Source organism: Oryzias latipes, chromosome 6 (genome assembly GCF_053564925.1).
Source record: "Oryzias latipes strain Hd-rR chromosome 6, Olatipes_Hd-rR_3.1".
Classification (NCBI taxonomy): Eukaryota; Metazoa; Chordata; class Actinopteri; order Beloniformes; family Adrianichthyidae; genus Oryzias; species Oryzias latipes.
In genome coordinates this window covers 22,076,834-22,104,754 of record NC_136242.1, presented here as the reverse complement: position 1 = coordinate 22,104,754, position 27,921 = coordinate 22,076,834, and the positions used below count along the sequence as shown (strand labels likewise).

The 27,921-nt window shown below is 40.4% G+C and overlaps 1 protein-coding gene across 2 annotated transcripts; it reads right to left on the bottom strand.

Annotated features, from left to right (window-relative positions):
• otogl (otogelin-like) lies at nucleotides 1-27,387 on the bottom strand. Of its 2 annotated transcripts, XM_023955865.2 has the most exons (58): nucleotides 27,178-27,387; nucleotides 26,847-26,889; nucleotides 26,472-26,517; nucleotides 26,181-26,259; nucleotides 26,014-26,106; nucleotides 24,915-25,069; nucleotides 24,693-24,814; nucleotides 24,389-24,594; nucleotides 23,757-23,881; nucleotides 23,091-23,197; nucleotides 22,906-23,012; nucleotides 22,636-22,761; nucleotides 22,431-22,539; nucleotides 22,312-22,358; nucleotides 22,082-22,227; nucleotides 20,605-20,731; nucleotides 20,341-20,518; nucleotides 20,140-20,264; nucleotides 19,751-19,960; nucleotides 19,501-19,669; nucleotides 19,335-19,409; nucleotides 19,065-19,108; nucleotides 18,685-18,850; nucleotides 17,736-17,843; nucleotides 17,360-17,498; nucleotides 16,521-16,655; nucleotides 16,290-16,436; nucleotides 16,079-16,198; nucleotides 15,779-15,895; nucleotides 14,150-14,306; nucleotides 13,973-13,999; nucleotides 13,682-13,861; nucleotides 13,316-13,594; nucleotides 12,604-12,721; nucleotides 12,440-12,519; nucleotides 10,942-11,591; nucleotides 9,824-10,001; nucleotides 9,603-9,745; nucleotides 9,489-9,512; nucleotides 9,287-9,379; nucleotides 9,025-9,214; nucleotides 8,670-8,887; nucleotides 7,706-7,847; nucleotides 7,442-7,627; nucleotides 7,121-7,333; nucleotides 6,875-6,979; nucleotides 6,685-6,792; nucleotides 5,162-5,263; nucleotides 4,974-5,078; nucleotides 4,775-4,815; nucleotides 4,619-4,682; nucleotides 4,312-4,490; nucleotides 4,066-4,170; nucleotides 3,867-3,986; nucleotides 3,665-3,710; nucleotides 2,631-2,702; nucleotides 754-833; nucleotides 1-654 (listed from the first exon to the last, which is right to left on the bottom strand). In XM_023955865.2, exons 1-58 carry the CDS (start codon nucleotides 27,248-27,250, stop codon nucleotides 454-456), a joined length of 7,650 nt encoding a protein of 2,549 aa, XP_023811633.1. In that variant the 5' UTR covers nucleotides 27,251-27,387; the 3' UTR covers nucleotides 1-453. The 2 variants fall into 2 exon arrangements, with proteins under 2 accessions (XP_023811633.1, XP_023811634.1); XM_023955866.2 differs by lacking the exon at nucleotides 2,631-2,702.
• Between the last annotated feature and the right edge of the window lie 534 nt (nucleotides 27,388-27,921).

Below are 27,921 nucleotides of genomic sequence, written 5' to 3'. Positions count from 1 at the left end.
AAACCTTTTATTAAAATGTTTTACTTAAAAAAACAGCAAAGCAGTGAAGCTTTTCTAACAAAACAAAGCAAAAGCTATTTGTTTTTGACAAGTTCAACCAAAATGCACAGTCTGTATGAACACAACAAGTTAATGTTGTTTAAAATTATAAAATCTGTTACATTAATATATTGTACAGTACACTAGAATCGCTAACATTTCAAAGGTAGGACTAAAGAAACAGCCTAAAAAAATCCTGGTAAAACCTTTTTTTATTTTTTGCAGTTTGCAGGAAAACTATGACCCACGATTGGTGGAGTAGAGAGCGTGTGCTAAAAAAGAAAGAAAAAAAAATCATGGCTGGTTTTTATGCATGTCCATTATGCTCCGATGCAAAGACCCCCCCCAAAAGCCCATTTATTCATATGTCCGTTCAATTTTCTGATCCTTTCTTTTAAACTATTTCAAGCTCTTTTAGTTCCACTGGCAGGAACAGTCAAGGGGCTCTTGGAAGTTGTACTCCACCACTGTGGCATTGCGAGAGCAGTAGAGGCTGACAGTGCGGGTCTGTAGTCCACTCTCACGGCAGCACTTACAAAACCTGGCGTGGCTGTTGATGTTAAAGTTAAATATGGTGGCAGATGGGCATTTCCCATCGCAAGAATACACCGTGACCTGCAATTAAAGAGACCAGTTAGGGACAACAGTGGCCGAATGTTACTTTTCAATGAGTAGCACTCATTTTAATTTTACAATTGTGTGAAATTCTCTTACTGGTGCATTGCTACGGCAATCATCTTTTCTGATGGTGGTTCGGATTGCCACACGTTTACATGTCTTGCCATCTTCTTTGCCTGCACACGTTCACCAGGAAAATAAAATGCACACACAGAGAAACACTCAGGAACATCAACAGTGGAGGCATTCAAACCAATGTAAATATTAGAAAGAGATCACACAAGTAAACACAAAATGCAGTTTTGTAATTTAGTTATTCATTATTGAGGGAAAAAGAAACCTAAACTTTCATGGAACTGGGCTGAAATGCTTAATCTTAAGTTTGTTTGGTTAAAAAGATTTAAAGCCTGATTAGCATCACAACTACTAGTGTACCAATAATAAAATTAGTTATAATACAGAGAAATTTAGAAACAGTTGAGGAACATAGTAATTGAGATTTATCAGTCTTCGAAGGGGTTCAAAAAGCTCTTTTAAAAGGTTTAGGACTCCATCATATGATGGCATAAGCCGTCAAAAACATAAAACAGTGTCAAACATTCTCAAGAGTGCAGACCAGAAATTTACACCAAGAGCACAATTTCATCAAAGTGGTCAGAAAAGACTTGACAACAAAGAGCTGCACGCCTGACTTGCCCCATTTAAGAGGCATGGCTCCACTATAAGAAAGAGGGCATTAAGAGCCGAGGGGCAAAGTTTAAGGATGAAAACATGAAGACTTGTCTCAGTTTTGCAAGAAAACATCTTGATGATCCTCAGAACTGTGTGAAAATACTTGGTGGACTGACAAGACCAAAGTTGAGCATTTTGGAAGTTGTGTGCTGGCATAGAAGTACCAGCTTTTTAAAAGGAAACATCACACCAATAGTAAAATATGGTAGTGAGACTATGATAGTAGGGTTTTGGCTTTTCTTTGCTGCTGCAGTACGACCTGGAGGATTTTCTGTGTTAAATGGAACCATTCTAGAACTATAAATTTTCCTGCAAGTGCCAGATTGCGAAGCAGGACAATGTTCGAAAGCACCAGTGAGTTCACTGAATGGCTTTGGAAGAACAAAATGAGGAGTGGAATAGTCATACTTTATGTGGCATGACCTGAAAAAGCGGATTCAAAAAAGCCCAAAAGGGTGGCCTAAATGAAAGAATTAGCTACAATGAGCAGACTAAAATTTCTTCACAGCGCCGTAAAAGACTCATATCCAGTTATTGCAAAGACATTATTGCAGTTGATGTGAGCCAAATTAGTGATTATCATTTTTTTTTCAGCTTAGTAATGAACACCTTCATTAAACAAGTTTTGTGTTCAGTTGTGTGAACAGATCTACTATTTAGACTCATTTAATGATCTGAAAGGTTTCATTTCGACAAACATGCAAACAGGAACTCAGGATGTGGGCAAACCCTTTTACACACTTCTGTATCTTGAACAAACTATGTTTTTACTGCAGAATCGATGGTGGCAAAACCATCCAACATAAAGGTTTGACACAAACTGACAGCCATGTTTAAACAGAAATACTGTGATCAGTTTAATAGGATAATCTTTCAATGACAGAACTTTAATCACACGAGAAGGGCTCTTTGTTGCCCAGCAGTAAGACTGTGCCTTGACAGTTTTATGATGAATAAGCACTTCTCAGTAGAAATCCCCTGACTGGCTACTGACCTAATTTAAACTGCACTTTTAAACCAGCTGTTCAGGATTTTGGGCCATGTTTCGATCGCTTTGCAAGGTCATACCTTTTCCGTATAACTGTCTCTGCTCATCTTAAATTCTGTTTTATAAAAAAAAGACCAAGCTCCAAAGTGCAAACATAAATACAGATGTAGACATGAACAAAAACCTTTCCTCACAAATTAAATACTACAAAATGTAAAGAACAATAATAATAAAAATTGCAAATGGATGGTACCTGTATCACAGTTAGTACTACCAGTGGGCGTTATGGGGCTAAAGGTAAATGGTAAAACACCCAATCCAGAACCTGGTAGCATCATCAGGATCACAGCCGTCCGGTTCACAGAGCGTCAGGAGAATACAAGGTTATGCTTTGTTTATAAAAATACAGTTTCATGCGACACACAAACACAAAAAAAGGAATTGGTGCAGCACTGCATGCACTTAAGTTTCACTTTTTATTGGGGGGAGGTACACTCCAGGCAGCCAGCCAAGGAATGCAACAAAATACATGATGTACTACAAAGCTTCGCAAAGCAAAGTTTGTACCATCTCATATCTGCATGTGTAAAGCAGGCAAGCAGGTGAAGGTGCAATTCTGAGAATATTCTGAGAGGGTTTATGAACGCTCCAATCCACATAGGAAAGGAAAGGCTCTTTCTAAAAATAGATATTTAAAAAAAGATAAGTGACTTGTTTCAACTTGAAAAATATGTTTTTTTGTTTAAAGGCCAACAAAAAAAGAAAATGAAAAATCTTTATTTTCTTTAATAAAAAAAAAGAAAAACAAACAAACAATAAAACCACACCAAAAAATGAGAAGCAAATAAAGGGCTTTTTCCAAATTTAAGATCTCATTTAGTAAATTGGATTTAGGACAAACAATAAAAAGTCTGATTCCTTCATTGAAGATAAAAATTCTTCTAATAGCAAAGAAGATTTTTTTGACCTGAAGTATTAGATTTTAAACATGAACAGAAAATAACCCTTGATTTGTTTCTGTTCTGCTGTTCTACTGTGTTTTGTTTTTTATTCTGAGACACTGAATCCCCTGATAGCTCAGCAAAAGATCTGGAGGACACCTGTAAAAGCCAAGGATTTCAAAATGTCATCAGCCACCGGGCTGCACCTCAAACCCTCTAAGAAAGGCCACGCCCGTAACCTTTTCAGCCAATAAGCCCATCCACTGCCAGGCAACAAAGCGTTCACCCCTCTAACCAGCTGCAATAAGCACAATACCAATATCAAAAATGTTATTTTCAGACTCACAAGTCTTGCAGCAACCATCCACATAGCTTTGAACAATGCCTCCACTCTACAAGAAGAAGATACAAATAAAAATAGAAAATAATATTCAGATAGAAACTTACAACCCAAGGATATATTACTTTGTTGGTGTTTACTAACAGTTAAAGAAATTGCACAGAAATCTGTTTTTATTTTGGTTCAGACAAATTTTAATGGTCCTGACCTGAATACAGTCTGTGTCATTAAACAGAGGGCAGATCACCCCAGAGGCGAGTATGACCGCTCCCACCGATGTCTCCACGCAGTCGTAACGTGTACAGTTCTCCACCCAGGAGCTCCCTGCCTGCATTCACAGACAGAGTTAGCAACACTTAAATGGATGAGCATGGAGCACCTGTGGATGTCACTTTGTTTGTTCTCACGGTGAAAAGCTCCGCTGTGCCATTCTCATTGGTGTAATTGCAGGAAACATTCTTACAGGAGCCGCAGCAAACCTGAGGATCTGTGGATGGCGCGTAAATCTGGTGCTGAAAATATGCAGCAAATCCGGAGACAAACAGATGTTTAAAGAGGTCATTCATAGGAATAAAAGAAGTTGTAAAAAAAGAAATCACTAAGATTGAGTTTATTAGGACAAAATGTGGAATAATTGAGTGTTTTGTACTCACAGTTCCACACTTCTGTGAGCAGTTTACAGATGTGATCTCCATGGCATAGAACCCAGTTTCTGGATCTTTGTTACGCAGGCATTGGACTGTGTAGCAAAGTTCTCCCTCAAAATACTGAACAAGGGACTGGCCTGGACCTAGAATCGTCACCCCTTGGAACAGACACACTTCAGCCTTCTCTGAACACACAGATGCAAAACATATAATCCATGGTAAACACAGTGGCCTTATACGATTAGTGTGATGATTAATAGATAGAGTCTGCTGCATCATCAGGTGTGCAATTTCAAGCTTGGTTAACACGTACTGCATGTGTGCTGTGGACAGCCACAGTTGGTGCTGCTGTCTGGAATTTCAACCAGCACTTCGCCCTGAGAGAAAACAAAGTGCTGGCTTAACAGAATTTATTCATTTTCCAGCAAAAACATGAGTCGACATTGATGCAGCTTTTTCGCTGACTCACCACTGAACATATGGGCGAAGGCGTGTCCTCGCATTGACATTCTGAGAAAAAATAAGTTAACCAAAGCGGAAGGGTGAAATTTATACAAAGACGTGACGGGCATAAAAGCGGCTAAAGATAATTACAATCATCGACCAATAAGCGGCATGGCACCAGTCATGAATAGTGTATGAGCATGTGTGCGTTTTGGAGCTTATACCGCAGTGATGCTGAGGGCAGCACTGGCCAGGAAGAGTAGTTTGAACCAGCGAGAGACCAGAAGCACAGCTCACAAAGGATTCAGGGCATTGATTAACATCACAAACTGTAATGCAGAGAAAAGGGAGAAAGATAATTCGATAGAAAGATGGAAACAAGAAACAGTCGCCCAAACATACAGCCACTCACCACAATAGTACTGCGGGCAGCACCTGTTGGTGCTGTTTTGATCAACAGCCAGAATTTCTCCTTGTGAGCAAGCTGGAACTCTGTCAACACATGACTCACACACTAACAGAAAAGAAAACATGTCATTGCTGCAAATATTAATAAGTGTGTATTGTAATTCATCCTTTATCATTATCATTAGGTCTAACTGCTCATTTTTAAGGGGTAAAATGGTAAGGAAAATATGCATAACAAACTGTATGACTTCAGGAACTGTGGATGGTAATTGTGCCAAGTCTATAATCCGGCATATTTACAAATGTTATAATATTCACCGTCCTCCTAAAAAAAACCCCTCCTTTTTACAATTTTTTTTACATTACCCCTGCTATCCCTGGTTTACAGATGGCCTTTAAGAGTTGATTTATAAAAAAATAAAAAAAAAAATCAAATTTCAGTCAGACAGCTCTTGCAGTAAAGAAGATTTATTTCCATATTTCTTTTAGTTTGGCATAAGGCTCCGTTCAGATACATAAAACAAAGATCTCCGTATTAAACTACCCCTAACGGAGCTCACAGGTGGAAGCTGGGGAGGACGGTGGGTTGTTGAACGCAGAGCTCGTGGAATTGGAAGAAGAGGGATTGGACCGCACACCTTGAACTTAAGTAGGACGCTAAACAGGGGAGTTAATTAGATTTAACCGCCCGCAGGGAGGAGTAACCAGGTTAATGCACTGCTAGAGTTGCCTGCCTGAAATACTCCCAGGGTCGTTCATTTTTTAGTTTCTCATTAAACATGTATTTATCTCTTAGAATTATTAAAAATATCATTTAAAAGTAGGTGCATGCAATTCTGGGTTTGGTGTGTAAACATGTTAAAGTCCCACACAAATCATCTTCTGATAGATCAAAAGATGATTGAGATGATATTTACAATAGGACTTTAGTAAAAGTATTCCCAGTGGTATTTTCATTATGATTATGCTGTCATAGAAACCTGCGTTATTTTCTTGGACATAGTTTCTGCTGAGCAGCAAGAATTCATCCGAAATTTTTCCCACACTTCCCATCATCCCATTGTTTACAGGCCCTCCCGCTAGCCCCTCACAACCCCAACCTACACTTACTGGTGCAACAAAAATGGCGAGCAGTATTGAAGCTAGTTTTGAGCCAGATGCCACCTCATATGAGGAAAACAAAGACGCACATGAATCTAATATTCTAAAAATGAATGCAGCAGGGAGATTGTGGACCGCACAGCTTATTTTCTACAAAACAAATGCACTTTTCAAATGGCATTTTTTCATCTGCTCTCGATTCACAACTATTTGAATATAGCAATACTAAGAAATGCAACGTTAAGCTTAATTATAAATATCCTCTATTATCAGAAAAATGCTTCAAGAGCATGTTAAAATCTTAAAAAACACATTTTTCATCTGAACGGGTCTTTAAGGGGCTTAAGATGGAAGTCATCCTAAGAGTTATACCTATAACCATCAACATCAGTGCTGATTTATGGTTTGATTTTACCCAAAACTTACCACACAGGTAAGAGTAGCAGCATGACTTTTGTCCCCTGACCTCGACGAGGAATTGATCTTCTCTACATTCAGGGTATGAGACAGGAGGACACGCCATGGGGTCACACTCTGAAGAGAGCAATAAGTAAAATAATGAAGGTCCAAATCTAGTAGGATCAGTTTGAAAAGCTTCATATAACTTTGTTTTTACCACAGCGATACTCTGGACAGCAGGAAAGAGCACTGTAACCAATAACTAGCTTGTTGCCATTGTCACAAGATGGAGCCTCACTGTCACATATGGTCATGTTGCACTCTAAATAAAATAAAATAAAAACATGAAGTGAATAAAAGACAACTGTTGCAGCATATTTAACTACAAGAAAAAAAATCAATGGCATCTCCAGAGGTTTGCATTTTAAAGGTTTGATTCTTCTGCTAAAGATGTTAACCTCACCACAGATCTTCTTCGGGCAGCAGTGTCCTTCTTCCAGCACATCCAGCACATACTCTCCCTCTCTCTCACACAGTGGTGTGGGTACAGTGCTGCAGTCCGGCTCCACAGCCACCACAGAGCCATTCTCCACACATTTATACAAACAGCAGCCTCGAGCAGAGCCATTCCAAACTTCTCCAGGGGCCCTGGGGTTCCCTTCATTATCTGTGCAGACTGGACCATGCAGAACCAGGGAAATAGATTTAAAATAACATAAAAGAAACAGAACTTACAAAATTCTGTGTGATGCAGTGTTTGAAAAATGTAAGGTTTTTCTCTCACCACAACGGTCCTCTGTCACACAATAAGGAGAGTCGGCACGGTGCAGGATGGTTCCACTGCGACACACACACTCCTCTCTGACAAAGGAGCATGTAGTCTCCTCATAGTAGTCTCTGTTCAAACACGTGCGGCTCGTGCAGGTGCTCACACAGGGCTCGTACACTTTCCCAGGAGGACATCGCAATGCTGAAAGATGGACAGTCGGGAGCAAAATAAAATACAAAGTTTGCACTTATGTCAGTTTTTTCATCAGTGTCTTCCTACGGCAGAAGTTGTGTCGCCTCCAACTGATGCAAACTTGATGTGTGTAGCAGACTGCGACGTAGGCTGCCAGAAAGTCACACTGATGATCCTTGTAATGCAAGTCTCCTGCCCACATAATGTCACAGAACTGCTCCGGAGGCACCTGCAAAGTTTTATAAATGGTTATTCAGCTGTTGTTCAGATGACGCAGGGAGATTAAAGACCAGTGTGTCAAAAACAGACCAACTAAATTTTAGGGGGACAAGAGTGAGTTCATTGCACCTAAAACTCAAAGACAAAACCACTGTCTAATATAAAAAACATAAATTATCAAATTTGACTGCAGGGGAAAACAGAAATTAAAATTGTTAATCTGGTAAATACTTTGTTAAAAAAAATTAAAACATTATTTTGGTTTTTCTGAGGACTGAACAAGACCTTTGTTTCACTATTTATGGATCCTGATTTTTTTTTACAAATAATTACTATGCTCTTTTTCTAGAACTATTAATTGTTTAATGTGTGGACCAGAAGTCTGTAACCTGAGGCTCCAGAGCCACACGCGGCTCTTTAATCCCTCCATTGTGGCTCTATGGCTTTGAAGAAAAATGATGGCAATTTAAATAAATAATAAGTGTTTAGCTTTGGTTAAATTGTTTTAGTTATTTATGTGTTGCTATGTTTAGATTTTACCTGAGCATCATGATGGTAAAAGGAATCAAAATCCACCGTAAAAATCTACCATCTGAGTGATTTATTATTAGAATAAGCTTAAAGCACATATTCTTACCTTAAATATAAAAAATATAACATTGTCACAATTCAATTATTGTAAATATTTAAAAGCCACATTTTATATATGAACTTCAATTTTTCTAAACTGTGAAATGGGACTTTGCGGCTCTCACTGGGTTTTGGTCGGTAAGAAACCTGAATGGCTCTGTAAGTGTTAAAGGTTAAAGACTCCAGGTAAACAGACAGATACCTTGCTATGACAAGGTGTGAAAGCTCTTTGGCGGAGCATGGACAGACAGGTGGAGCAGTCCCCAATAGTGCAGTTGTCTCCAACCCGACGTGTATGCTCAGTCTCATCAGTGGTCTGGACTCTCCACGCCTGCAGAAACAGCATCATGTCTCCCACCTCTCGGACCACTGTGCCATTGGGCAGCTTCAGGTCGTCTTCTGGGTTGCCATCACAACAACCTGGGAAAGTGGGAAGACAGCGTGTGCTTAGACAGTGATCCAGGTGAAGTAGAGGGAGAAAACGACTGAATGAAACCCAGTTCCACTGAACGTTTTAAACAGCCAGTTAATGTTCTTAAATGAGTGTTTGGACTCACCACATAGGCCACGAGTGGGAACAAATGCATAAGTAGGCGCTAGGTACTGTAGCACCATAATTCCAGTACTATGATACCACTGAATGCTGACTTTGCCAGGTGTGTTGATCAAGTACATGCTGCCTGTGTCCTCCACATACACAGAGTGACGAGAAAATGGCAGCTTAACAGGTCTGTAGTTTACAGTCACCTAGAGAGGAAAAAAACCATAATAATCCCTGTGGGATGAATTGACTTTCTTCAACAAGATTAGGATGAACACCTTGCGATCTAGTCGGTTTATGATGATTCTGTAGGAGGAGGTGGTTATGTTTAGCTTCTTAAAGCAAAGGCCGGATGTTCCGCCTGTCGGACTCTATAGGGAAGAAAAAGGAAAGAGCGCTGACACGTGACTTAAAGTGCAAACTGAATAAAAACTTGTTGGAAAAAAGTGAAAGAATAGAAAGAAAACTGAATTAACTCACAGGCCGCCTGATGGAGTTCACGCTCTACAAAGAAATCAAACAATTTACCCCAAAACAAAGGTACATTTGTTTGAAATCACTTTGTTAGTAAAGTGTATGGTTTTTCAAAGTTACCTGACTAGTTGGACATTTTTCCACAACGCCAATAATGGTCTCTCTGGGTAGGCTAACCAAAATGTAAGAGCCATTGTCATACAGCGCCACATTATTGCCATCAAATGTAATCACGCGCAGGTCTGACATCACAGTGCAGCGACCTGCCACAAACCAAAACAGACTTCTTCTTACATTCTTCCTCTATCAGCATCTAAAGTGTTCATTTGAGCAAAACTTACACGGGCACTGCCACTGCGGACAGCAGGGGTCTGTGTTGACAAGAATGGGCAGGCCCAGCAGACTGCACTGCGGTGGGGTGGTGTTGTAGCGACAGTGGAGGGTGGAGTTGTGAAGCAGCAGCTCACCGTTAAAACAGATCAGCTCAGCGCATTCATCGATCCGGTGTGAGAACGGGGGCTGTGGATGCAAAATAGAAAGTTTGGTTTCAACGTTGAATAAAGCTGGGACAGAACCTCAACACAACTCTCTACTCAAGCTCTCCAAGTTGATCTGCGAAAAATGTTCACAGTATCGTGACCTACATATATTTTTTAATATAATGAGTAATAACTTTCAATTTAGGAGACTCTTATCCAAAGCGACTTGCATAGTCTGTCACACTTCCACACGACTGGCAATGTGGGTCAAGTGTCTTCTCTAATAATACATTAGCTGTCAAGGCTGGGAACTGAGCTGCTGACTAACCAGTTGGCAGACAGCTGATCTGGCCTCTGAGCTAAAGCCACCCCCAAATAAAAGGAAAAAAGGTTTTTTACAGCATCTTCTTTTTTATATTTGGTTTCCACTTTAGTTTTCCTGTCAGCAACTAATCCTCTTATGAAGAAAATGTTCGTCGTTAGAAACTGCCCTGAAGTAATAAGCAAAACAATAGATGAAAAGAGGGGAGTGGACTTACAGAACAACAAACGTGGAGCTTAATCGTCTTCAGAGATGATTCATGGAATATTCGGTAATTAATTTTAATATGGAGGAGTTCGGGCTTTTACTCCAAAGACAAACAACTTTGGGTTTTAGCATCCACAAGTAAGTCTGATTCAACTTTTGAAGTGGATTTTCTTTTTGGGTTTATGGACAGACAATAAAATAACATTGTTTTTGTTTGAAACATTTTTGGATGCCTTGATATTTATGCTTTTATAAATTAAGTAAAAATTATTTCATTGATTTATCTTTGAAAATCAATGGAATAATGTGCACCTTCATAAAAAAAACCCTTACCAATTCTGAAACTGTAAAATTTGTAAGAAATAATTTTCGATTTGAATATTTCTTTTTGAAAAATTATACCAAGTATTCGTGTTTTTGTAGCATAGTACTTAACTTTAACTGGACTTACTGTGCATGGTGTTGAAGGAAAGATGAATGGAGGTGTGGTTGATGCTTCTTCTGTCGTTTGAGCGGTGGTGGGACGCTCAGTGCTTACTGAAGTGGTCTCGACAGTTGTCGGAGGTGGAGCTGTGGTTGTCTCAGTGTCTACTGGGGTGGTGGTAGGCATGTCTGGTGAAGTCGGCGGTGGGGTGGTGGGAGCTTCAGTGGATGTGGGGTGGGTAGTCATTGCAGTGGTGGGCACTGGGGGGGTGGAGGGGGAAGTTGTTGGCGGCAGAGTGGACGTTTGTGGGGGCAGAGTAGTGAACGTAGGAGCAGTGGAGGGTGGGGGAGATGTGGTGGGCTCTGGAGTGGAGGGTGAGGTGAACATCGTGGTTTGTGTGGTGGTCATCTCTGTTGTGCTGAGAGTGGTTGTTTCTGGAGGGGTTGTAGTAGTGGGAGTGGTGGTTGAAGGGGAAGAAGTTGTGGGTGAAGTCTGAAGCTCAGTGGTCACAGTTGTGCTGGGTGTGGTAGTGGTGGTGGAGGTAGTTGTTGGCATGGCGGGTGTTGTAGTTGTGGGTCTTAAGGTAGTAGTTGTCAGTGTAGTGGTTGCTATTGAAGTAGTTCTGTTGGACCGCACCACATACGCAAAGGGTGTTGGAGTTGGGGGAAGCGACACACCTACACGGGATGAGAATCAGAATTAATTTATTGATCCCACACGTGGGAAATTTGTATGTTACAGTAGCATTGTAATCTTAAAAGAAAATAGAACATAAAAACAAATTAACTGTAGAAAAAAGCCAAAAATAAAAAGAAGATGATATAATTTAAAAGTTATTTACAGAAATGTGCACAAGTTTTCTGTTACACTGTGAGTTATTGTAAAGTGTATTTGTGTTCGGTAGGAATAATTTCCGGTATCAGACAGTTTTTGAGCAGAGCTGTCTGAGCCTCTTTGAGAAGGAGCTCCACTCTTTTTCCAGAACAGGGTGGAGAAGATGATCTGGGTTGTCTATGATGGATAAATTGTTATGGAATGATTTGGATGACTGTTATCATAAATTAATTTGTTCAAACAACAAAAAGAACCCATAAATATGGAAGAAATTTTAGACTAAAGTGACAAAACAAAAGGGAGCTTCATTTAAATATGTTTGTGAAAGTTTTTTGCTCAGACAAATGGAATTATTTTGATATGGTTTACCTTGACATGTTTTGACCGCTGGCCTGCTGTCTTCCTCGGAAAGTTTTGCTCAAGTCATAACATGTCACTGTCAATTGCTTGTGATGGGCGTGTCCCAGGGCTATCTTAAAGACTACGCCCCTTTCAATCTGTTTGTGGTCTTTGAAGAACTGATGCCTTACATGTCCTGACAGGCGCAAAACTATCTGAGGAAGACTGCAGGCCAAAATGGTCAAAACATGTCAAGATAAACTACATTTATATCCTTCCATTTGTCTGAAAAGAAAATCTAAAAACATGTGTATGCACATGGAAGACAACAAGAAGGTGTAGTTTCACTTACAGTCCTCCCTGTAGACACATCGTCTCGTTACTTCGTCCATGACCATGTTTTTCGGACAGCGCGGAAAGCAGCCCTCCACACTGTAACATCATGACAGCACTTTCAGCACCTGGGATGACCATGTGAAGTATACATGAATGCTGTTGTTGAGCCGAGCGCCTTACTGAGGCAGGAACTGACAGCGGGTGGCATCTGGATCACTGCATGTGTGAACACAGGGGCTTGCACAGGCCTGGTAGCGCCACTCACACATCATGCGATATGGGATTATGAAAGAGCTCTCTGCAAAGAAAAAAATAGTATATCTTTGAATTTCTATTTGCTGAATATACCCAAAAATCATATGGACACAGCAGTTACTTGTTTAACAACAGAACCTGTGGGTGGTTTTATGAAAAACTAAATACTGAGCAGAACTGCATGACAACATCTAAAATTAGAAAGGCTCTGCAATCATTATAGAACCAGTTTCCTTCCGATTTTAGTTCGCAGAGATTTATGACAATATGAGGTAAAAGAAAAGTTAGTTTAATTAACAAGCTGTAAGAGAATTTTTTCAAGTTTAAGGTCCTTTGTTTTTCAGTTTATAGTTAAAGATTCTTGATTCCTTTAAGATTATTATTTGAAATTTGTTAGTTTTTTATTGTTATCTAATTCAAACTTTACAGTAGACATCCTTCTTAACTCTTCCTAATTTTTAAAGGTCTTAGTGATCAAATATGAAATTTAAAAGAGCTGAGTTTTCACAAACACTGCTGTATTTTTTAGGAAAATGTGCCTTAAAGTTGCATTAATGGAAATTGGAAATGTGTTAAACTTGACATTAGAGATTTGCTTTCATTGTTTGTGTGTTGGATGCATTTTTGTATTCCTGACCCTCAAGTGTGAAGCTGCTGCTAGCTTTGAAGCCCTCGGAGGATTCATATCTCTGGGCTCGTGCAGCCGACCGAGTGAGTGTCAGGAAGATTCCAGGCTGGCTGACGAGCTCGAATGAGGTGTATCCTGGCAGAAACAGCCCCTGATGCTGGATAAAGGTTGCTCTGCGGCTGAACTCAACCCCTCGACTCCAGTGCTCCAACTGAACGCGGCTGCGTCCTGACACTGCAAGGAAATAATTCGGTCTCTCTGCAGACTCAAGTGACACCACAGAAACACCTATAAATATAAAGAACAACTTTGATTAGGCCTCTAGAAATACAAAATATTTAAGTGTCATGTTGACAGGTGACTGTGGATGCTCACGTGAGCTCCTGTCTTTCTGCAGGCCTGGGGTGATCATGAAGTTAAACAACAGCCCTGGTGGGGGAAGCTGTCCTGGTCTTTCCCTCATCACTGGAAAGACGGAGCTGCTGGTGCGATTCGCTCCAAACATGGTGTCATTAAAGGCAGCACTCACCAAGGAAAATGGGCCATCACCTAGTTCTGTGGAAGAACGAGACAGCAAGACAGGAAGTGAGAAGGATTACAAGCTCTGTGGGAATAGAAGTACATCCACCCGCAACAGTAAAAGAGAGGGTCCTCGCTCATACGCACCTTGATTGTAGTATTCACAGTCATAGGCTGAAAGTGGAAGAATACCCATGAAGATTTCCATAACAAAAAAAAATGTGCCAAATGTTAGAATAATAACATATATAAATGGCAATAAACAAAACAGAACTGTGATAAAAGATATATGGGTAATGTGCATATGCATGTGAGTGTACTCACGACAAACAGAGGGGGATCTCCAGTGTATTGTGACCCCCTGTTGACAGCACTTGTGTGCATATGCAGCAATGGATGTGCAGAGACACTCGCAGTCCCCCCCACGGTTACAATTGCACGTGTCTGTCAGACAGTTTCTATAAAACCAGGCCACATCAACCTAAAAGACACACACACATGCACACAGTTATAAACACAACAACACAGTTACAATCGTAAGATGAACCAGGCTAAATCTCTCTGGGAGGGCTGGGGGAGGTCTTCCTCATAGGATGAGCAGTCATAAATAATTCAGAAATGAATTGCCCTGATGAGATATCAGGACAAGAAATGTGGGCCAACCTCTGCTGCAACAGGTATCCCATGACCTGCATGATGGGCAGAACGCCTGAGAGTCAGCTGACCTGCCCACACGCAGATTTTTGTTATCTTTATGTTGTGACGATGGGCATAAAAAGTACACATCATTCATGGAGTATTTTTTTTACTAAGTTTTTAGGAAGGATGTGTGCAGCAAACTGAGTAGAGTTAAGTTGAATTTAAATATTAATAGTCACTTCAGTAGAATAATATTCAGTGATGAGCTTGATTCCTCCCCCAAAAAACACAAGAAAAATAAAACAAATGTATTTAATAAGACAGTTCTTTTTTTCTCAAGCTTTGCTAATAATATTACAGAGAATATTTTAAAATAAGAATATAATTAAATAAAAACATACAAACATTTGTTTTTTAAATCCTAATATTGAATCAAACAAGGACAGATGAGAGTTACATTAAGGAGATAAAGGGGTTCTTGGCTAAATTGATGTCTATGCTGGTACCACCCACAGACCAAGGATGCTCTGTTTGCCCTAAAGGAGCAGCTTCTGTCACAAACTCGCTGTTGGAAGGAGAGATTCCACAGGTCTTCCTTCCTGCTGCTGACAGGCTTTAAAATGAGCATCACTGACAGGACCACTCTACATTAAAACTCAATCACTTTCATGTTTTATTATTTCCAACTAAAGCCTGCTGATTATAGACTACATATCCCAGTAGAGAAACGTACAAAGTTAAAGAGAGAATGCAGAAATAATATCTCTAAAAACAAATAACAAAGCCTGAATAGGTCCAAGTTGTCTGTCAATTGTCTGCCAATGCTTGATACGTGAATCATATTTAGTTATAAAATTGTTTAAAATAGGATTACATTTTACAGAAAACAAATCAAGGCACAATGAAATATGTTTAAAAAAAACAGAGTTTTTATGACTAAAGAATAAAGGCAAGACAATCACCTCCCAACAAAAAGAAATCTGCTCCACAAAAGGTGTTTTAAGAGCATGGTACTAAAGTTTCATGACATAAATTGCTTTGGTCCAAACTAACATAGCTCCATCTACTGGTCACAATTTAGAAGAACAACATTCCATTAAAGCCCAGAAGGGGCATTTGTGTCTTGTCATTCAGCATCTGTGTGGCATTTACTTCCAATGAACAGTGTATTTGTGGGATCAGTTAAGCCTTGTTCCCATAACCTCTTTCCAACCTCTACTACTCTGTCACGAGAAAGATAACCTTTTATTGCAACATTCTCTCTTGCTGGTCATTTGTGTATGTGTGTGTTGGGTTCAGTTAAGTGGCACTCACCACATTGTGACAGGGTGCAAAGACGTCGCTGTAGAGAAGAGCGCACTCCCGTTTGGCGTACGGCTGTCTTCCTAAGTCCCCTTCACACGGTCGCTCAACGATGTAGTCACTTTCACACTGAAACACCAATAACGTGTGCGCACACATACACACACAGAGAGAGAAGGTGATCAAGTGTCTGATTACTCTTAAATATCACAGACGACTCAAGGGAGACAAGTACATGAGAGTGAGACAGACAAAGATAAAAAGAAGAAAGGAGCTAGAGTTAGGATCAATGCAAGGAGAGCTGAGTCATACCTGTCCCAGAGCCCAGCTGTCTCCAAACGTCTGAGCGTTATTGACTTCCATGTGGCTGGATGTGGTCATGTCGTTCACTGTTACACTGTCAAAGTTTCCACATAGGCCACTGAAGCGACCCTGGGGAAAACCATGCAAGTAGCAGGTCATGTCTTCGGAGCGAATTCCACGCCACTCGATGACAAAGTAAGAATGCCGTTTTTATTCAGACCTTCCACTGAGGTCCAGCTCTGATGTGTACAGTTGTCTTACGGTCCCAGAGGATGGTAAGATCTTGGCTGGAGAAATGGACAACGGTGTAGTAGCCTGATTTCCAGAGCTCAAACTCAGACTCTCGACCCACGACAGTGGAGGGGCTCTACAAGAAAAATCAGTTCAGCATTTTTGATGGAAACAGACTGAGACAAAGCTGAGTGTGTAGATCATTTGTGCATTTTTGTACAGGATTGCCAGAGTTGTCTGTGAAGTAGATCTTGGTCAGCCCCACATGAATGACCAGTATTTTCATGCAAACAATCCCACTCTCATAGCAGTCCTTGTTTTGGGCAACAATGGACACTTCGGGTTCTCCGGTGCTCTGGTGAGAAGGAAGAGGGGGAAAGAAAAAAACATCAGCCAAAAACAAAAGGTATCCTTTAATTTCCAATTTTCTTTTTAATTTCAAATAAAAAACAGACTTCTGATTTCTGTTAAAAGATTTTAACCAAATTTACAACATGATTCCTTTGGAAAACAAATCTGTCTTGATAAATGAGACAGAAAAGGAACACCAAGACACACAGACAAAGCTATGACCTGCTTCCTGCTTCTTTTCAGGTCTGCGTGGAGGCCAGCAGTCCATCTGGTCTGATTCTGAATGTTTGTTCTGCTAATTCTAATTCTATATCCCTGGGAGCGCAGGAGCCCTGGGGTTTGATGTGAACACTGCTTTCTTTGTCGACTTTCAGGTTTGCTCAACGTCTACTAGCGTTACTGTAGCGCGCAGCCACCCACCCACACACAAACACACTTTAATCTGCACTAATTAAAAACCATTTTTTGCCTCCAATATTGGGAGCAGGCGTGGATCTTGTTTTCCAGATTCAAATCAGTCTTAACCTGGAGTTGCAAGGGATGTGCCTCATTTGTTTAATCTAAAAATGCTTGTGAATTTGTCTTGGGCAATCTGTCGGAAGTTGCTTTCTTTGATTTAGAAAGAAAAATCTTAAAAAAATATGCATAACCTTTCACTATTCCAAAAAAAAGCAATGTATGTCGATAAATATGTACATTTAGACTTACTTTAAGCAGGTAGACCTGACAGTCTGAGTAGTAGTCATATTCAAGGCCATCGAAGGTATGATAGTGTCTGTCACTGTAAGCTGTGCACACCGCTGGACATGGAGAATAGCTACAGTTGAAAAAGCCACGGTGGCACACACTGAGAGAATGGACAGATGGACATGAGAGAAGGAGAAAAGAAATGGTTAAAACGTCTCTTAATGCCAACAAATGCACACTTTGCAACAGGAAGGACAGCAAGTTTGACATTCTCTTCATTAAAGTCGGCCTAATTGTACACCCTAAATTTAAAAATAAAATAAAAACTTACAGGTATTCTTTGTTTTGTTTTATAATACCAATGAAAAAAGTAGTAGAAACTCAAAAGGGAATTAACCATTTATAGCAAGGCGTTTCCACACTTTGTCCAGGCAGATATTCAAGGCCAAGCCAGGCACAGGGACAATTCTCTGGATAGTAGCACTCCCCCTGATGCAGAACCAGCCTGCACAGATAAAACCAAAAGTACTCAATGCAAACCACTCACAAGCTCTTTACTTCAATCCTGTCCCTGCAGTTCAGTTCATTAATTAAAATTGATTATTTTCTAACCTTAGCTTCAAGGCAACCACTGTTTTAATTTGCATTCGTTGGTGAAGCTTTATTGGATCAGATAATTCAAATGCTCTTGGTTGTGAGTTGTAACCTCCATAATGCACTCTGCAATTTTTTTAATTGTTTTAAAACACAAATTTATTTATATTTTAATCAAAGTCTCTAGAAAAATTCTCACAGCACAAAGATCTGTCCAACCAAGAGCTGACCAACTAACGTTTTAAACTCTATATTTTAGTTTAAAAACTTGGGGATATTTTAGTTTGACGTCCTTTTTTTGTTGTGCAGAGTGCTAGAAAAAATAAAAAATTTAAATGTCTATTACAAGTAAACATAAATGTGTCATTTATTCTTGAGAGTCTATGACAGCTTAAAGTGAGAGTGTGTCTTATATTAGACGTAGGAAACAACTAATTTGCGGCTAATTTTAAATTAAATGTTCCTGCCAAACTGAGGGATAAAATGAAGATCTCATTAACAGTTTATCCAACTACTATTTAAGAGTTACAAACTTACTGATAAAATTAGTAAGTTTTCTTTCTATCACTCAAAGTAAAATTAATTTAATCTTCAACTTGTGAGCAAAATGTTGCACATACCAAAGAAAGTAATGAAAAGAGCACACAGATACATCATGTTTCAGATAAAGAATAAATCTTATTGGGGCGTGCAAAAATCAGTTTCTAAGAGTGTTTTAAAAACAATAGACGGGAAGCAGCTTCTTATATTACCCAGGAGGGCAGACACAGCCAGGTATGCATGGCGTATTGGGTGGGCAGGTGAGGTTCAACATCAGGTTACGGCAGGTCGGGGCACACGCGACTCCTCCCCTTTGCTCAATGCAGCTGTGATACACCTTTCCCTCTGGACACTCCCCAACCTCTGCACTATCCGGCTCTACAATTTTCAAGCAAACAAATACACATGGATGTGAAAAATCCGTGCACCAATCACTCAAAGCATCAGCGACAACAGCTCTTGGGAAAGGAGCTACAACTGCAGACATCATCCTCTTGATTTCAGTGAGAGGGATCTAGCCTGAAACGGCACTTTGTTGTCGGAACGAACGGGAGCGGGAACTGAAGGAGGGGGGTTGGTGCAGAGAGGTTACCTTTTTCCTCTGGCTCACACTCCAGCTTCCCATTTCGGCACAAGCTGGTGGGAGAGACAGGAAAGGAGGGAGAAAGGGCTGAGTGTTGGTGAAACAGAATAATGCTATTAAACACAACACTGGTTTAAGTGCTCCCCGTCTCATCTCACAATCACCTGAGCTTTTACTGTTTTCACAAACCTGTCAGACAGTGAGAACAAGTACGTCTCACTCTGTGTAATGAGCATAGAAGGTAAAGTAAGGCCTATGTTTTTGGATCTCATGGCTTACCAAGGTCCAGATGCACTGAAGGTCACCTCGCCTGGCTGTGACACACCATTCATAGAGTAACAGTGACACTGTGACCTGAGGAGAAATTCACAGAACTACATTGATGCTTTCTATTATTCTGTGTGATGGTTCTGTTGCAGCTAATTGTAAGGTAGTTTAGTCTCACAGTTGCACACAGCGCTGGCGCACATCATCATAGTAACTCCCTTCTGGACACCCACACCCCTCTGCGCAGTCGTCAGGGACACATGTTTCAGAACTGGACAGCCCTCGACAGGACCGGCCACAGTACGACACACACGAGTGGTACAGCATACCTCCAAGACATACCATGCCTGTGCTTTCAAAGTGCAGAATTAGCAGGGTTGAAGAATACCAAACTAATAAATTAAAAGCATGGAAGATGTGTACTTAACCACACTCAGAGACTTGAGCTCTGAAATCAACGTGGACTCCGTGTTTAGAGCAGAGGTAAGTGTAGTGAGCCAGGGCTGTGCACATGCAGCTGCTTCCGCAAAGACAGGCCTGATAGCGGCATTGCTGCTGGTAGATGTTTGGGCTGATGTAACCATGACATGGAGCAAATGCACTCCCCACAAGCACCTCGCACTGGGATGCATAGTAGACTGGGGTGTGAAGAAAAAAAAAGAAAAGCTGAAATGGTTGTGAAGAAATGTGGTCCCATAAAACCACGATAGCTTAAAATTAAAGCAAAATTTATCCAAAAAAGTGCAAACTTGAATAAATAAGAATGTATAGAACAATCTTAGGATTGTAGTTTATCCAAAATACTGATAACTATTACCATTGTGCTGGTTCACTTCACATGGGTCTATAATGGGAAGATTTACTGGAGCAATGCAAGCAGATGAAACCTTCCAAGCATTGGCATGAAGCTGAGGAGTGCCCTCGATCATTCCTGCAGGAGACCTGAACAGACTCAAAGACAGTCAGCAAGAGATTCGCTTATTGGACATCCCTTTACTCATTAAAGGTACTTGCTTACAGGAAATCATCTCGAAGATTTCCATTGAAGGTTCCGCAAAGGCCCAAAGTTTGTCCGTGCCAGTGGCTGTCCAGCTGCAAATACAGGCGTCCCCCTCGAGCATCATAGTGCAACCTCAACCCAATGCCCGCCTTCAGCTGTGTGAACACAGAGGTCAGCTTGCGCACCTCAACCGCATCTAGTCACAGAAAATCCCATTAATAAACTTTTACTGAAGATCACAAAAAGAGAATAGAATAAATTTCACAATTTTGTAAACTCTACCATTAACATAGGGTAAGGTGGCTGCTTGGTTTACACCAATTGTGACCTCCCCCTCTCTAGTCAGTGTGATCTGATGACTCACATCTTCATCCAGCACCACTGTTACTGACTGAATACACACCTGCTGCTGTTGAAATACAAAAGATAATAAATTAATTTACATTAAAGTGTTGGTTATTTTACAAAGCACATGTAATAAAATCTTGTAGTTACAAAATCTAACAAAAGTTTTTAGTGGCAAATATGGAAGTTTGCACTACCTCAGTTATTCATGGAAATCAAAAACTGCTCTCAAAATTTAGAATCTTAAATTATAATTTATTTTAAAGTGCAAATAATGTGTGGTTGGTGGGCCTCCAACAATAAACAACTTGAGTTTACGTGCTTGGCTTTGTGGTCCTTTCCAAACAAAAAGAAAAAAAAAACATTGGCTATTTCTATAAACTGTATTATCAGTGTTAAAAAGTAATCACTACATAGAATAATTAAGAAATTAAAAGCACAGTAAAGTATGTTTTTACAGTTAGGGAGTACACCTGAATTATTTTTTAAGCTTCATTTGTCAGAACAGGTAAATATTAGAAGACTCATGTGAAAAAGGGAAAAAACTAAACACAGTATTGCATATACTGTAGAAATGTTAGAGTTTAGGGAAATTATAATATAATTAATATAGTAATAAGCTGTTTGTCTGATCAGCAGCAGTCACCCTTCGGTATGTTTGTTAAATATCAGTATAAAATATTAAAGGTAATTAAAAAATTACAAATATAAAAACTTTGGATCTGTTCAGAAGGATGTGAGTAAATGCATTTTTAATTGATGTTTGCAGAATTTTGGCAATTAATCTAAGAAATTAACAGTTATAGAAGCTTATTCATCTTGCTGATTACTCTTTTTACCTTAGAAAATACAATAATTGTATTTTTGAGGCAATCCAAAAAAAAATTATAAGAAATCAGGGCTTCAAGGACCTAAAAATAACACTGCAGTCAAAATTGCATAGAGCACTACTACTACTAATCAGAGTTGTAGTGGACTATTTAAACTGCCTCTATATTTAGCAAACCTCTTGCAGAGTCAGAACAGAACACCGTATTAGCAATCATTACAAGAACAAAGCAGCTGATTAAACTGATGAAGAGCATAAAAGCCCCTGATTTATTTGAAAAGGGCATAATTTAGTCAGATGAGACCAATACCCCATTTTTTCTGTCAAGTGTTAACCATGTTTAAAGCAAACCTGACTGCTACAGTACAAACAGTCTTTAGTAATCGGGGGAAATATGGCTTAACAACAACAACCTCATGTTTTAGAAAGAAAAGAACATACAAAAGAACATGGAGATGTTGTGACACAACCTGTTTTAAATTTAGTTTCTAGTTTGAAACTAGTAGAGAAGTTGTGATGTTGGTAGTTATATTGCACAGATGTGTGTTTAACCGCAGTCGTTTATGACACGTGTGTTTGTGATACCTCTGAACAGGTTGTATACTGCAGTGTGACGGTAAATCTGTTGCTGCTGCGGCTCTTTGCCAGCACATACTGACATGCCCCTGGCTGGAGAAACATCCTGCCATCAAAAGTGGTCACAAACACATCCCCTACCACTGTGCACTCAGCTAAAAAGAGACAGAAGAAAGAATGACTTAAGTTATCTGAGCTACTTCCTTCTTTTTCAGTAACGACACAGTCTTGGTTCTCACCTGTGCAGTTATTCTCAGTGCAGTTCCAAACGCCCCCCATACACACGCTGAAATTGAAAAGCGCCACAAATCAGCGGCACATGTCAAACGGCGCACGTTCACCAGCTGTTCACACTCACCAAACACTGCAACCCTGCTGAAGCACTTGTCCTTGTATGTACGAGGTGCCATGGTAAACACAAGGGCACTGAGAAGCAGCTATGCAAGTGCCGTTTTGTAAGATAAGGCCTGCAACTCAAAAGAATAGCTTGAGTTCAATCACACTGGCACAAAAAAGGCAGCAAAAGTATTGTTATTTTTTGTATAAAAAAAAGAAAAACACACCATCAGGGCAGTAACAACCATCCAAACAATGCAGGTTTGTTCCTAGACATTCTTTCTCAAATGTACAGGTGGGTGGGCAACAGCTGATACAGTCTCTGTACACAAAACTCTCTTCACAGCCATCATCTGCACAAAAAAACACTTCAGTTAAGCATGATGGACAGTAAAGGACAGTACATGTTATGTAAATAGCAAGTTGAGTACAACGATTTTTTTTCTTTTTTTGGGGGGCTGGGTCTTGAAAAAATTTAAAATTGCAGGAGAACTTACTGCATGATGGGAAACTGTCCCTCCACTCTCTTACTGGATATCCAACATGTGAGCAGGCTCTGGTGTATTCCACCAAAGCGTGACAAAATGTTTCTTCATCATCAGACCTAAACCGGGTAAAAAATGCATTGAGGAGCCCATGACAGCTTAAAAAACCAAACATGAAGTGTATGTCTTTAACTTACACACAGAGGTCAGAGACGCAGCTCGCAACGAACGGATTTGGATCAATGTTATCATGACATGACAGGAATGGGAAAAAGAGAAGAGCACTGCATTTTTCGATGGCGTCCTGCATGTATTAAAAGAAAGTAAAATAAAATAAAAATAGCAATAATGCATAAATATTAATAGTGAAGGTCATTCAGCCCCTTACAACCCCAAGTTAACATTAGCAGTGCAACAAAAATTGCGAGGAATAGTGAAGCTCTCCAGCTGTAGAGTTTTGAGCCAGATGCAGGCTAATAGCACTCAGCTCAGGAAAACGAACATGCACATGGGTCTATTTGTCGGCAGTAGATGCATCGGAATGGAACGGAGCAGGGAGTTTGTGGCATGTCAACTGTAGCACTTATGTCTCTGCTAAAGGCTTTTTCCAATAACATTTTTTGGTCTGCTCCTGATTCACAACAATTTATAAATGGAAATACTCAGAAACACAATTTTAATCATAATTTTCTACATATATGCCCTCCATCATGAAAAAAAACGCTATTTTAAAAATTCCAAAAAGACATTTTTTATCTGAGTGGGTTTTTAAGAATAACATTTCGTCTCTGGTGGAATTCCCTCTGTCTTGCTACAAAGGAGGAAAAGTGTCAAGAACACTGGAAAGGAACTCTAGTTCTCACATCCATGTCTGACTCAGACTGGCAGGGGCCGTTGAATTCGAGATCTACAGAGGGACAAGCTCGCTCATGAGGAAGGTCCACAGCCCAACTGTTAGCAAACACTGCCGGCTCATCTGTCCCAATGCCTGGAACACAAAGTCAGCGAGGGCAAATTAAACATTGGCACTTTCGGAAATTAAAACAAAAGGCTGAAAAAGGTTTACACAAGATAAATATTTCCAGAAAGCATTTTAAAACACACTCTTGGTGTTTAGTTCAACCTTCAAAGTATAAATTGGAAATCTATTACATCAAAAACTTGGCAGAAATATTTGTAAGATTGTAAACACGCTGGAAAAGTGAACAGTGGCAGTTTGGCAGCCAGAACAATTGAAAATGACTTTTTTCTGAGCCTAGCATCACACCACCAAACAGCTTCCTGCCTGAACGCACAGTAAACCACAGGTCACTTACACATTACTATCTGTGGAGAGATCTATGCTTCCTTCTGCTATTCAGACCAATTCTTTGCTATCGTTCCACTTTGGTCTCTGTAGGCTCTTTGGCCACTATAACTGGAAAGAATCAGTGTTGACTGTATAATAACAATGATTGTGGTAAAGAGGAGCAGGGGCTGGTCGGGCCGACCTTACCCCGAGCGGTGGTGAGGTCATCGCCAGGGATGTGGTTAAAATTCCCACACAGGCCACAGGGAGCCCCCTGGTGTTCCTCGCTCATTTTCAAGTAGACCCCCGAGCTTCCATCCCAGGCCAAAGAGAATCCGAACACGCTCTTCACAAGCAGATAATCCGCCAGGCGCTCTATGAACACCCCGCCTATTGTCTGAGGCAAACTTAGCCTGACATTTCAAAGAAACAAGCATTCATAAAACTGTGAGATGAAGCCATGTTCATTAATATCAGCCAATTTAATTGTTTCTTTTATTTGCTTCCACACCTGCGTCCTCCTTGGTGGACTTGATATCCAGCGATATGAATCTCCTCCTCATTTGGGAAGAAAAGACTGAGTGCTCTTGGACACGAGTACACACTTTCCTCACATAACCGGCTGTTATGAACCTGACGGTTAAAAACAAATTACACAGGAGCATGTCAATAAAACGTGTGAATAAATCTCAACGCTACAATATCAAATGGAGATCTTTACAATTGGTCTCACCCAAACTGTGTACTGAGGTGTTGTTGAGTGGCAGTCCTGGGCCAGAACATAGGAGCAGGTCCCAGGGAAGTAGAAGTAGATGCCATCAAAAGTTTCATAGTGGTGCTGGCCCCATGACCTGCAGATCCCGTCTCTATCTTGGCCCTGATTAGGTACTGCAAGCAAAAAGAGACGATTAAATACAATTTAGGTCAATTGAAGGGTCTCAGTTACATGAGGCGGGACCAAACAATTTAATCCAAAACTGACATTTTTGTAAAAGACTGAAAAGACACGTCATATATCTTGTTCTGTCAAGATGTTTATTTCTTTTGTATTACGTTCCGCTGAACTGACCAGAGGAAAATGAATACCTGAGTGTTCTAAAAGCCCTTTGTTACTGGAAATCCCCACAGCTGCCTTTGCCAAGACGGGGCCTAAGATGCTTCCCAGAATCTGAGGGAGTGGGTTGTGGTAGGAGTGAATCACATCTTGTAATCTTATTAGCCAGTTTGCGCACTTATCGGTTGTTTCGCCAAAATTTTTGATCTCGAATTTCTAACACATAGGCTGTATCTGATCAGTTGTCCTTTTGTGCCATTTCTGTTTCTCAAAAGAACTTTATTGTATTTGGCCTCTGCATGTCACCACTGACTTAGTTCCTTAAAATGAAATGAGCCTGACCTGAGATACCCTGATAAGAACCCTGTTGAATGTGTAGAAACTAGAAACTCCATCACTCAGCTCTTACCCTGCTTTCTGAGGGCAAAAGACTTAATCGCTGTCCCTCCAGGGATAAAATCTGTCAATATGTAGGTGGGTGGGTGCGTGTTGGTGGAATGTAGTGGATTTGTATAAACCAAAACAGATAGAAACTAAAGATTGATGTGACAAATAATAATGGAGTGTTTGGGTAATTAAAGTTTGCTGACGGATTGAGGGGTCTCATATATACCCTTGTTCTTGTAACCTTAAGTGTTTCATTATATCCTTCTTTGGGGGGGGGGGGGGGGGGGCTGCTAAACATAGTGAGTAGCTGCATGGGTTGTAGCTGGCTTGGAGACAGAGCTGAGCAGACATGAAAGGACGATAAGTAGATGTGCGTGAGCGTGTTACTCACTGATCTGGCAGCGATCTCCCAGAGCCTGGAACTGAGCGCAGTCACAAACGCCACTCTCTTGACACCAGCCACCATTGAGGCAACCACAATATTCTGGAAAAGATTGCTCAGATCCTTCATTCGTTCATATTTCCCTGCATGTATCACTCAACTGTTTGTATATTTACCTGAAGATGTATCTCTAGCTGTGAAGTTGTGCAAAATGCTGCGTGATAGAGTGTCTTCTGACACCAATGGTCTATATGTCTTAGAAAATCACCAAAAGGTAGAGATTAATAGCAGTCCCTGAAGTAATTATTAGACTTTAACATCCCCAACACAGCAATAAAAGTAAATGAGAGAAATGTCTATGTCTTAGTGAGAGTATCTTTACAAAGACAGCTTTGTGCCAGAGAGGGTGTTGTGCTCGTGAGGGTGCCCTGACCTCACTCTGGTTCCCTTAGGTGTAGTGTACAAACCTCCTCCCCAAGGAGATCCCGTTTCCTCCGAAGTGCATTAGCCCTTCTACGCACGCACACACACACACACCCACAAACATGCACATTAGTGGGAAGAAACAGTCAAAGGGGAGACTTAAATGCACTTTACACCACTTGAATTGAGACTGAAAACTGCTTTTTACTGAGGCTTCACACACAAAAGGGCAAGCACGCACACACATTTTGTTCACTGTCTATGTCACACACTCTTGTCTTGACAGAAAGTGTGTATTTATCATTATTGTACTATCGGCTTGTATAAGAATAACACACAAAAAAATAATGATCATGCATCCCTTAAACTTAGCTGACAAAATTTAAAAAAATAATTTTGACTTTTCTTATCTTAATTACCTCAGTGATTTCCCCACTGCCAGTGAAAGGTGACTCTGAGCTCCTAAATGAAAAGTCAAACAGTGAATTCTGAAGTTTTGACCAAACAAAATAAAGAAATGTTGATTACATCTTTAATCAAATATCCTCAAATAATTTGCCATCACAAAAAGTTATTTGTGGAAGTCCTACAAGTGGTGAGGAAAGGCTAATTAGACAGAAAATATACTTCTGCAGGAAGTACAAGGGAATTAAGAGTTGATAAATTATTATTATGTTGGTACTATTTAAAATAGTTTGTAACCATATTTTGACTTTAAAATTGCATGATAGGTTGGTAAAACTGACTCACCCTCGAGTAACAGCAAGTGGGAGACTGAAAATGACATGAGAAGAAATCTTTCCACTGTCCACTTGACGTTCATCTCAGAGTCCGACAGGAAGTCCCACCGAAGCGTTAACGGTGCATTTCAACAGTCCCGGGAGTACAGGCAGGTGGACGTCTGCTTTACGGCGCGCTCTGCGTGCTTGCGTGCGTGCTGACGACAGTGTCTGCTGAGTAAATGAACTGTCTGCCTGCTGCACCTGTACGCGCAGGTGAGCTGCCTGCCTCCGCGCGCCCTGACGCACCAACATCTCAGTCAGTGAGAAGGCTGGAACTCAACTTAGGCTCTTTCCCCCAGTCAAGGAGGTTTCCCCTTATCTGTCATCAACTGAGACTTCAGTCGGTTCAGTTCACGTGAATGGGGCTAAGGGGTAACAAGCGGGGGCACTGCAGTGCCAGCCTTAAAAAAGAATCCACTGCTTTAACAAAAGCAAGTAATTGGAGGAAATAAACAAAAAACTTTCCGACCCATGTTCCTTTGTTAAAAATAGCAACACCAACAAAGTTATTTTAATCTCAAGAATAATATTTTATGTGTTTTTAACCAGTTTGTTATTTCTTACACTGCAAAAAGAAAAATAGGTGGTTAGCACTCCCTTCTCATTGAGAATGGATAGGATCCAGTCACTTTGTGGCCCCAAAAGGGACTTATGTTTGGATGGAAATGAAGGAAAAACAAATATTAGTTTTCACAAAGTTGGCTGCTAAACT

Bases quoted from the DNA above. Each gene is read 5' to 3' on its own strand.
- otogl (XM_023955865.2), bottom strand. From the start codon at position 27,250: ATGAACGTCAAGTGGACAGTGGAAAGATTTCTTCTCATGTCATTTTCA. The intron at 24,595-24,692 runs GTGTGGAAGCAA...TTGAAATGTCAG, and splicing joins GTCCACCAAGGAGGACGCAG to GCTAAGTTTGCCTCAGACAA. The intron at 19,109-19,334 runs GTAAGCCATGAG...CTCTCCCACCAG, and splicing joins TTCAGTGCATCTGGACCTTG to CTTGTGCCGAAATGGGAAGC.